Raw genomic sequence first — 11,764 nt, forward strand, 5'->3', positions numbered from 1 at the left:
ATTAACTCAATGGAGCAAATTTTTATTGGAGACATGAAAGTAGAGATAAATTTTTATTGGAAAAAACATGCACAGAAAAGAGCAAGAATTTTAAGTTATTTAAAAAAGCAATGGTATCGTTACACTGCTTACTGTAACTAGCTCTACTTCTAACTGTAAAATATTGGTCAGAAATAGAATTATTAAAGTTGAAAAAGTATGAGAAGCTACGCTTTCATTTTGGGAGATCCTACTTCCAAGCATCACTGCTCCTCTTCCTGTACAAATCTGAGTTGCTGCTGCTGCTGACTTATAATCTTCTTCACAGTTAATTTGTACCTACCCTCCCTCACTCGCTACACATTACAGAAGGCCTAATAGCCACTAAATTTGTCATGTTGGTAAAAGGGGAATAAAGAAAGGCCCCCGTGTAACTAAAACAGGCGATATCTGCAAGACGTTTGATTTGCGGAGTTGAAGACCATGAAACAATGCAATGTATCTGATCAACTCTCTTTCAATCTGCTTTCAAGAATTGATGCATTAGTTACCAATCCCGAAAGAATATGTTGGTGGGTAAAGAGGATTCTGGTCTCTTCTTCACATCACTGCAAGGTTACAAGCAGAAAAGGAGTCAGAAATGAAAACACCAAGAAGGCAGCATTGCCAAACCAAGAGACAGTACTAAAATATCTGCTTAGTAGTCTTTTTAATCGCATTCGACTCCAGTTCCATCTGTTTTCGAGCATCTATCTAGTTTCATTAAAGTAATTTGAGAGATATACTTTGACTGCTAGTAATTGCACATGAAAAAAGGCCGAAAAAAAATCAAAGAAAAAGATGGTTTGAAAAGTAAAACTTACAGTTCAAATTCCTAGGTCACTCCCATCTTTGTTTTTGCAGAGAATTCTACAGACTTGACATTTCCCTCATGTTCTTCTTTGTCAAATGTGAATTCAAGTTGTTTTTCCACGGACTTCAATACAGCAGTACGTTTGGATCTTAAGCGGTATGGAGGAGAGGCATTAAAAGCCTTACCATTTGGGCCAGCTGAATTAATACCATGATAAGTTGGACTCTTGCATAAACTCCCATCTTGAGAATCAGGCATTTCCAAATTAGTTTTACTCGCATCATGTTCCTGAGTAGCATGATCTGCTTTCTCAATCTCATTTGGAAGCAAAGGTGTTTGTGCTTTATACTTTCTCTTTCGTAATATGGAAGGAGTATTGGGAAAGGTCAAGGCAGCCATTTTCAAGACTGATTCAGGACTTGGCAAAGTGAAACCCTGGCCCTTCACACAAGGAGGAGTGAAGCAACTACCAGGTGATGAATACGTACTAGAATTGAATTCATTCTGCAAGCAGTGAATACTGGAAAAATCTGAATCCAGTGGAATACAAGCATCTAACTGTGGTGGCTCATAACACAACGAACCAAAAAACAAAGTTTTAGATGACAAAGGCGTTCCAACAACTTTGTCTTCTTTTACTTCCCCATTGAATCCACAATTGTCAAACTTTTCCTCATTGTTGATGCCACAATGTTGAGACTGTTTGCTTATCAAGCAGTTCTCAATATTAGCCTCCCTATTGATTCTACCATTTTCAAATTTCACTACTGAATCAGAATTGCTGTAGCTAGGATCCATACTTGAAGATACTGGCTTGGATTCTATACCTTCAGAATCGGCGGACTCATTTGGAGGAGCACTTGATGAGCCAAGCATACTACAAAGAACACCAGAAGAGTCTAACTGATTATTGCCATCTTCATTTATCGTATACATGGCTGCATTGCCCAATGTATGGGCAGTAGAATCAAATTCTCTATTTGAACAGACAAGTGATTTTTTAGTTGCAGAACATTTATTCGTATCTTTTGGACCATTCTGGGAGTTACTCTTGGTGGCTGGTGGAAGGCTGCCAGTATTCACAAAGAAATCTAACTTTTTCTTCAAGGAACTATTCCAGTGATTTTTTATTGCATTGTCGGTCCTGCATGCACAATATATGTAAGAAAAGGGATTGGCATAAAACCATTCTACTGCGGGATAGCAAATATATGCTAATAATAAGTTATTAATTTCCTTTTTATCATATAAGAGCGTGCTGAACAACACTACCCAACTTATGTTACTGAAAAAAAACTAATCAAATCATTAAAATAATCACAATTTTATCATTGCTTACATTAGAAAGAGAGCTACAACATGAAGAAACATATTTTACTCGTGACATTTCTGATACTTAAAAAAACAGCCAACGAAAAATCTTGCACAATCACCAAAAGTTATTGGCTTAATATATGATATCCTCTAAGAGATGGATTACACAAGATCGAGATAGTCACAATACATTACTTGGTAGTTCTCAGTCCTCACAATTGAGATATTGCCTTAATGAAACACCTAGACCAAACAATAATTACCTTCCAGGTAAAACCTTAGCTATTTCAGCCCACTTGTTCCCATGTATCTGATGGGCATGCATGAGAGATAATTCCTCATCTGATGTCCATGCATCCTTTCTAATGTCTGGATTCAAATGATTGTGCCATCTAATGCATTAGAAAAAAAGCTTTTTAGAATAAATAAGCTGCTCAACAATACATTAAAAATTGAAACCAGTAGAAGTTTAGAAGAACAGTGAATAAATCTATGATAACAAGAAATCATTACATCTTACATGAGTACATAAATCCCAAGTTGATACTAACATTAAAAAAAATATCATCAGACTAAGAAACTAAAATTTAAAAACTTCTAAGGAGTATCTACCTCTCCCGGCATTGTTTCCCAATACGACCAGGCAAAGACTTGGCTATCAATGACCATTTTGTTGCCCCATATTTACTTACAAGTTCAGTAATTTTTTTATCCTCCTACAACCAGAAAAAAAAAATCATCACGTAATTCATATTCTTGCATGAACGTAAAACAAGAAAGGGAGGGCATTATTGGGTAGCAACCTCTGGAGTCCAAGGACCTTTGACAAGTTCAGGGTTAAGAACTTTCTGCCATCTGTGCAAACATTGCACTTCTGACCTATCATTAAAAAACTCGGCTGCATAAACATGTCAAAATATCAACAAGCCGCATTAGTGCAATCACAGTGTAACCAAAGAAGCTTCAGGATATCAAAAAAGCCTAGAAATTTGCATCTGTAATTCAAGCATAATAAATCTGCTACTCTCTCTTCTTTGTGATCTGTAGCCAACTTTGACATGAACTACATAGTTGAATGAAAAATCTTGACATTCAAATATCTCAGTTCGTTAACCATATGGTATTCAAATAATTACAGCACTGAAGTAATTTAACACAATAGCATAAGTATTTTTCTTCCTTTAAGTTATATATTGGCAACTGCTTGTCAAAGCTTGATCCTGCAGTGTCTGCACAGCAGTTCCACTTTACACTAAACTTCTACTGCAACTATTTCGATATAACATAAGTCGGATTATTATTGTATACATTTTTTAGTCTTTTCAATTTGATATACCTCATTTACTTATCAAATTGAAAGCTTTGTTTTGGCTTGCAAATATCTTATCAGACTCATTGCCATACATGGTTGTACATTAAGAGTCGTATTTCAAACCATGTCCAGGAAACTAAAACACTAACATTTAAGCTTAAAAAGAAAAGAAAAGAAAAAAAAACCTATTTTCTTCCAACTCTTCCCATTAAATGCTGCAACGGCACTCCTTAATGTTTCATCCTGTTGCAAATTGAACATATACAAATGGTAAGTATGGAACATTCCGCTCAATAAGCTAGTCTTTCAATTAGTCAGCTATAGACATATACTATATAAATTTACGTGGAAGTCCTTCAAGCAAATTCAAATGAACAAAACAGTACAAAGATTAATACATACCTCCTGTGGAGTCCAACCACCCTTAGCTCGTCTAACAGGGCCACTGGTTCTCCTGCAAACTCAATTATATAAAATCAGCTCATGAACATAATAACAAAGATGAATCGATCTGAAAATTCAATAATCGCATTGGTATTCAGTATAGGGGATCACAAAAAAACAAATCATACTTCCATGAACAGTGAACTAACGCAGATGTTTATTGAGGGGGAAGGATACAATTCAACATCTGAATAAAGTGAATAATTTCATATACGCTTAAAGCAAACCAGATCAGAACTAACTGAATTGCAATAGAAAGGGACTTAACGGATAGTACCATTGTGACGGAGACGTTGATGCTGCTGGGCTACATACTCTGGGGGACTTGCGAAAGACGCTACCACTGCCTTCGGATACAGAGGAACTCGATGCGGCTGTTGATTGTTTATTCTCAAGACAACACTCCTCTAATTTCACCTCAGACATCTCCTTCTACAGTTATCTCCAAAACCCAAAATCCTAATGAAAGCAAAACCCATACGTAATAATACTAACAAAACCACAACCACAAAACTTTACAGCAAACGAAGTATAAGAATAAAACCTCAAAAAAAGAACACAGCTTAATCTAAATTCCCAAACCCAGATAACAGCAAGAGAAAAGAGCAAGACCCAGATCTCCGAATCGGTTATTAGATCGAAAAAGGTAGAGCAAAATTAAAATCACATCAAATAAACACAGAATTATAGGGTTTATGATCACGAAGCACGTGAACCTAATCTATAGTTCATACAAATTAAAGGTACTTGCGCTCCAAGAAAACGAAGGAACGTAATAAAAAACAGTGAAACTGATTCATTACAAACAAAAAATCTGAATTTTCCTTGGTGAAGAAAAAAAAAAAATACCTGTTCTTCCGGTGAAAGTGTGGCGGGAATCGAACTGAAGCTCATCCCTTCAAACCAACAATTTCAAACCCAATACGAAACCCTTCTCAGAAACATTAAGACGAAGAAGAAGAAAAGAAGAAAAAATCTGCTCTGTTTCGAAAAATTCTCGCCCGTTGAAACTAAGAGAGAGAAAGACGAAGAGAGAAGTAAAAGAAAGAATTATTATATAAAATAATATTAATATTTATATAACGAATATATAAGGACCGACGTCTCCGTTAATTACCGTTACCACTTTCTTTTCTGGTTTTGTGTCATTTTGGAAACCCTATAAGTTAACGGCGTTAAATATGAAGCGTTATGAGGTAGACAAAAGTTTAAACCTCAAACGGCACTCTTATTAGGTCCACCGAGTTAACTGTCGAACATGTTTGGAGCCTTGGATCCCTGGCCATTGCTTCCCGGGCTTTTCTACACCGTTGGATTCGTCATAGATGATCGTGGTTTAACTATCCGAAACAGAAAGCTCGGCCTTAACAAATGCCACTCGCCGTCGGTTTGGGACATAAATATTAAAGTTTCACACGTGGCACAACGGCTATGAACTCGATCTTGATTTGTTTATGTTTTATGATCAATCGTGACCGTTGGTTTTTTTTTAAAACTACCTAACTACTTAACTTTATTTTATATTGACATGAATTATTTATTGTATTCTAAAAACAGTTGACAATAATTATAATTTTTCTTTCAAAAAAACCAATAATAATAATTTATTTATTGTTATAATCACGTGAGTAATAATTTATTAATTTATGCTATTTTCACTGAATTATTAATTAAACCACACTTAAACGAGAGTGTGAGTTAGTTTACACATAAATATATAATTTATAATAATACTTTTTATTGGCTTTGAGTTTATAATAATTTGAATTTAAAAGATAGTAATGAATGATAATTCTCTTATTAATTCAAATTAATTAATTAATCAGTTATAATAAAAAAATTAACTAAACATAATTTTAAAGGCTCATTTGTCAAAATAGTTTATTTTTTAAAGTTATTTTGCACTATAATCTAATTTTCATAATTCTTTGTAAAAAGATCTTTCATAATTTAGATTTCTAGTTGAAAATTTAGACAACAGGTCAAATTTTAGACAGAGACAATTCAGCAAAAAATTATCAAAAATAAATCAGAGTACAAAATCACTTAAAAAAATATCATTTTCACCAATATTTCTATTTTTAAAACATACTTTTATTTTTTCATATAAAAAGTTACAACAAAAGAAAAAAAAAACATTTATTACACATATGTTTAAAACATGCTTTTATTTTTTTTCATATAAAAAGTGATTTAAAGTAATCCAATATTTTAATTCCAATGTGGTACTTGTATAAGACTTAACTCTTGGTTTTATTCCTATTAAAAGTTCATAATCTAACTTAATTATTTCACATGCATTATCAAGTGTTGGGTCATGATGAGTTCATAATCACACTTCAAATGGATGAAATCTGTAGTTACAAGTTTGTTGTTAATGTGTTTGATTATGATTAAGAAGTTTATTATTGTGCTGATGGGAACTCATAATTTAATATTAGGTACTTCTATACACATTTTTTTTCTTTTTTTTTTTTCTCTTCTCATCTCTCTTAATAAATCCCTCACAAATCTTTAAAATTTCCTTTCACCCACTTTTTAAAAAAGTTAGTATAAAATTGCTCTTCATAAATTGAAGACTTATTTGTACAAATGATCTCTAAACTTTATATGTTTTGACAAGTTCATCTCCAAATTATTTTTTAACAAGACAGTTTTTGAAGTTTCAATTTTGTTGTAATCATAACCCTACACGGTTAATTAGCCAAAATTACATTTTGTTGTAGGAATTTTGAAAAAATAAAGTAAGGACATAATTAGAATTATGGCGAATGAAGCAATAACCATGTAGAACAAGCAACCATGGTCATTACTCAAAAACTCACTAATCATGATGAAGAAGAAATGACAAACAAGAAAGGATTTTGCAATCTTCCTACCAAGTTTCAGCATCCAGGTAGCATGAGACGTCGATAGTGTTCGACATTGGCCAACCCTATGTGCAGAAGGCAACCCTGCATTTTGCAACAATGTATGGAATAGTGGCAATTGGTGGTGGTGTAGAATGATGTTGCTTCATATTAGGGTTGACAAATATATTATTTATAAAATTTTGTTTTTTTTTTCCTATATATGAATATATTGTGTGAGGCATTTAATAAACCTATACTTCTTGCTTAAAAAAAGAGCATATACTTCCAACTAGAGATAACCCTATAATGTTTATGCTTGGGAGGATAAAAAACATGTAGCAAATGGTAGATTATAGGATGTCAATTAGGAAGTGGATGTATTAATTCAATTTCAACCAAAGCCATAAATCATAGAAAAGAATCAAGAATGGTTATGACTACAACAAAATCAAAAGTTCAGGTTTCAAATTACTAAAAAAATGAAAAATAAAAGTTTGGATCAACTTCCCAAAACACATAAAGTTTGGAGCTTATTCATAGAATAAGCCTAAATAAAAAGAAAAAAATATACCTTATAAATCTTTATTGTTTAAAAAATAAAATAAAATCATTTTTTACTCTTAATTAAAAAAAATAAGAGTACAAATTAATCATAGATTTTTTTTTATTTAAAAAAATAATTAAAAAATGAATCAAAATTATTGTATTCAATTTGTATACTTGTAAAAATCAAAGTATTAAAAAATTATTTCTTAAAAATGATAAATTAGTTAAACTATATGATTTGGAGATAGGCTAAAATATTATTTTTATTTTTTAATTTATGAGGACATTTATGTTAATATATCAAAATAATATTCGGTACTTAAAATAGGGAGGCTTCTTTGGTACAACACTCCAAATTGGTATAACACATTTTCTATATGGATACATGAGAGCGTTTTGTTCTTAGTTTTTATTTTCATGACGATGTTCATTATACTTATAATGAATTTTTTGTAAGTTTTCGAAATTTTTTGAATAATTTATAATGTAGAAAATAGAGTTCAAAATAATTATTTTTACATACATATATAAAATAAAAATACGCATATAACAAATTGTTTGAACTCTACTTTTTTTTTAATACACGAGTGAATTATTTTTAATTGTCTTCCCTACATTTTAATATAATTAATGCATTTTTAAACATTCATAGTGTGACTTACTAATTATGAATGTGTAATATTCAATTCAATGTTACAAGAAGAATCAATGAATGTAAATCAACATATTCGTAAATATTTTTTACCTAATATTGTCACAAAAATAACACATTTAAATATATATATATAAATATAAATATATATCTCACGCATATTTAAAACAAAAATAATAAAGAGATCGAGTTCTAATGCTAATCAATTTTCAATGTAAGAGTTTTTTTTTTTATCTATATATAACTATAGTGAATAAATTATTATAATAATAATAATATAAAATATTATAGTTATATTATACTATACAAAACATAACTCGTTATAAGGAATAATGTTTTGTAATCAATGCCACCAAATTTGCTTCTTTTCATTTAAATATTTTTTTTATACCATATTTATAAAATTGATTGATTTTGAAATTAAAATAATATTAATTAGCAAATATTCAATAAATAAATTAAAGATTAAACAAATTCAAATAACCGCCCATTTTAATTTTTTAAAATACTCCAAAAAATTATTTGAATAATATTTATTTATTTAATCAATTATATGAAAAAAAATAGAATTCTAGTTCACATAATAGAAAAAAAAAATATTTGTTATGAATGTTGACCGACTGTAATTAAGTAAACAAAATTATTTATATTGTTAGTATGTTCATAATGCACACAAAAATAAACATTGTTGTGTGGAATTTTTCCTGTAAATAAAGTTGTTTGCAAGTTATCAGATATAATAGATACATATACTAATTTGTTTATTAAATAGGAAATTTACCACAGTTACTACATTTTACATTTTTTTTTTCATTTTTACTACACCTAAAAAAACTTATCCCTTTTATAAAGAATTTTTATCATTAATACTACTTACTTAATTTTATATTTTCAGTTTTACGTTTTGTTCATTAGTTTTTTCAGAGGATCAGTTTTTTTTTTCTCTTTTTTCACACTAACCCACCACGCCAACTCTCTCAATCTCTGTCTTTCGTTCTCAAATATTATGACTCAATTGTCGTTTTGACTACCCTTAATTTATTCAGCAAATTTATCTTACAATTTTATTTATTTCTTCATTTTAATTTATGATAAAGAAGCTTTGACTATGAATTGTTCATGGATGAAGTGCATAACAGTTCATTTTGATCCTTGAAAAATGAAGATTTAGATTAAATAAAACTGTTGGATTAGTTTTCTATTACTTAATTAAGCTCTAACTTCTTGATTGCATAAAATAAGTCATTTGATCCTTTTTTTCTCTTTTAGTTATTCCACAGGAAGACAAATGTGGAAGACATATAAATATATATATATATATATATATTTCTTTATAAGTAATTGCAAATGAGGACATATATGGGCAAAATGAATACTAATCCCATACGAGAATATGCCCATTTAATGGGTCAAAATAATTGAGAGATTCTACACTAAAAATCCTGCACTACTATTTGTAGAGTTTTTATTTAATTTAATTTTATTGGAATATTGTCCGACCATGTGAGATTATGGTATATAAAACACTTTTTTAACAAAGGTTTGATAAAAACTTAATCTGATAAAAATATTTTCTTTATCAATAACATAAGCCTTTTATGCCACCACATAATTCTCTATTTAAAGAAAGTTTTATTAAAAATTATTTGCTACTATCAAGAAGATTACTTGATCATACCTTTGGCATATATGGATAAGTAGTTGTTCACACTTCTTTTTTAATAATAATCAAGTTGTTATTAGGTGTTGTCAAATAAAGTTGTAGGATGTTGAAGTTTATGAGGATTTTGAGGTTTCATATCATGTTGCAAATGTTGCAACAGTGGTTGCACCTCAAGTTGTTATAATAGAGGTTGCAGATGTTATCAATAGTTGCAACGGTTGCAATAGTGGTTGCAAATATTGCAATGGAGGTTGCAAATGTTACAGTGAAAGTTGCAGATGTTGCTAGTGAGATTGCACCTTAGGTTACAAATGAGGATTTACCTTAGGTTGCAAATGTTGTAATAAATGTTGTAGATGTTGCAAGGTTACTAAAGAAGTTTGCTCATGTTACCAAAGAGGTTCCATACAACCCCGTACAACTCATGCCAACTTAAAAACTCATATGTGATTTCATTCTTATAGAACTCACTACAACTTCAAACGCAATCTCATGCAACCCAATGTAACCTAATGCAACTAATAGCAACTTAAAAATTCATATGCTAATTTCATTCTTATGATGCAACCACTGTAATCTCAAATGCAAATTACATTATGGTAAGCAACTTCCTATGCAATCTATAGCTTGTTGTTTTTCATCATTTTTTAATTATTGTTGTCCATTTCATCATATAGCTTTATTGCATGTATAATATTTGTTTATGCTATAGAGTTTTCCTATGAAAAGTATGTCACTTAGTCAAAAGTTACATATTTTACATTCTACTCTCTATAAATGCTGCCAAAACTAAAATATTGGAGAAATCGTAGTCTTCCATATAGCTCATATATACCACCCCACAATATATATGTATATTACCATCATATTAGTCATAGTGTCAGTTATTTTCTCACATCTCAATCATATGAGATCCTGCAAGAGAAGATAGACCAAGAATGGAGTCCAGTAGTGCAAACTTTATATATTTATGAAATAAATCTTTAACTACCGAAAAATGAAATAAATTTTTTTTTATAAATTTATTAATGAAATTGTCCCTAAAATATATCACTAAATAAATAACATAATATTATATTGATTATATTATAAATAATATTTACAAATGCGTTTACTATGGTGTTGTTTGGTAACATTTAAAAAAATAATTTTTTATTTAATTAATTAAAAATTTGAGAATTAAACATAAAGTGTGTTTGGTAATTCTATTTTTATTTATTATTTTTTTAAATTTAAATTAAAAACTTGAAAATAGAATTTTTTTACTTTCAAATTTTTTTTAAACAATTTTCAAAATTTCCTTTCTTTTTTTTCTTATCTTCTTTAAATCAACACATCATATTGTTAAACAAAAAATAAAAATAAAAGTTATCAAATGCGTTTATTATTTTTTGTTTTTAAAAACAAAAAACAAAGGGCTTGTTCGGTAACTATTATTTAAACAGTTTTTTTTATTTATTTAATTAAAAATCTGACAATAAAATTGGAAAGTTTGTTTGGTAAGTCTATTTTCATTTTTTACTTTTTTAAATTTTCATTAAATTTTATCAAATTTTGAAAACACATTTTTCTCACTTTTAATTATTTTTTAAACAGTTTCTCATTTATTTTCCCATTCACTCGGGTAACCTTGGACTTCTTTCCTCCTCCGGCATCGATGACTTCCAAAACTATTTACCAAATATATAAGTTACCAAATACATTTTTTATATTTTTGTTTTTAAAAATAAAAAACAAAAATAGTTACCAAACACATTTTTATTTTTAAAAAATCAAAAAACAAAAATGAAAACAATATTTCTGTTTTCATGTTTAAGAAAATAAAAAATAAAAATTTTACCAAACACAACCAAAAATAATTATCAAACATATTTTTATTTTTTAAAAATAAAAAAATAAAAAAAATATTTCTATTTGTATGTTTAAAATATTCAAAAACAAAAATTTTACCAGGCTCTATATTATTGCACATAAAGAATATTTGTGTTTATTAAGCAAACAAAACTATTTATATTATTAGTCTGTACATTATATCGATGAAAAAAAAACATGGCCTAGATATAATATAAGCATTTTTTTTTATAGAATTTTCTCTGTAAATAATATTGTTTATTAGATATAGATATAGTACACACATAAATTGATTTGT

General features: G+C 29.3%; 1 protein-coding gene across 1 annotated transcript; it reads right to left on the bottom strand.

Moving 5' to 3' along the window:
• Positions 1–40: 40 nt before the first annotated feature.
• On the bottom strand, positions 41–4,952 carry LOC133801439 (transcription factor MYB3R-5). The gene is made up of 9 exons (XM_062239645.1): positions 4,752–4,952; positions 4,180–4,361; positions 3,861–3,912; positions 3,644–3,701; positions 2,950–3,044; positions 2,759–2,862; positions 2,410–2,538; positions 843–1,976; positions 41–587 (listed from the first exon to the last, which is right to left on the bottom strand). Exons 2-8 carry the CDS (start codon positions 4,326–4,328, stop codon positions 854–856), a joined length of 1,710 nt encoding a protein of 569 aa, XP_062095629.1. The 5' UTR covers positions 4,329–4,361; positions 4,752–4,952; the 3' UTR covers positions 41–587; positions 843–853.
• Between the last annotated feature and the right edge of the window lie 6,812 nt (positions 4,953–11,764).

The sequence above is a fragment of the Humulus lupulus genome, chromosome 9, assembly GCF_963169125.1.
Source record: "Humulus lupulus chromosome 9, drHumLupu1.1, whole genome shotgun sequence".
NCBI classification, from domain to species: Eukaryota; Viridiplantae; Streptophyta; class Magnoliopsida; order Rosales; family Cannabaceae; genus Humulus; species Humulus lupulus.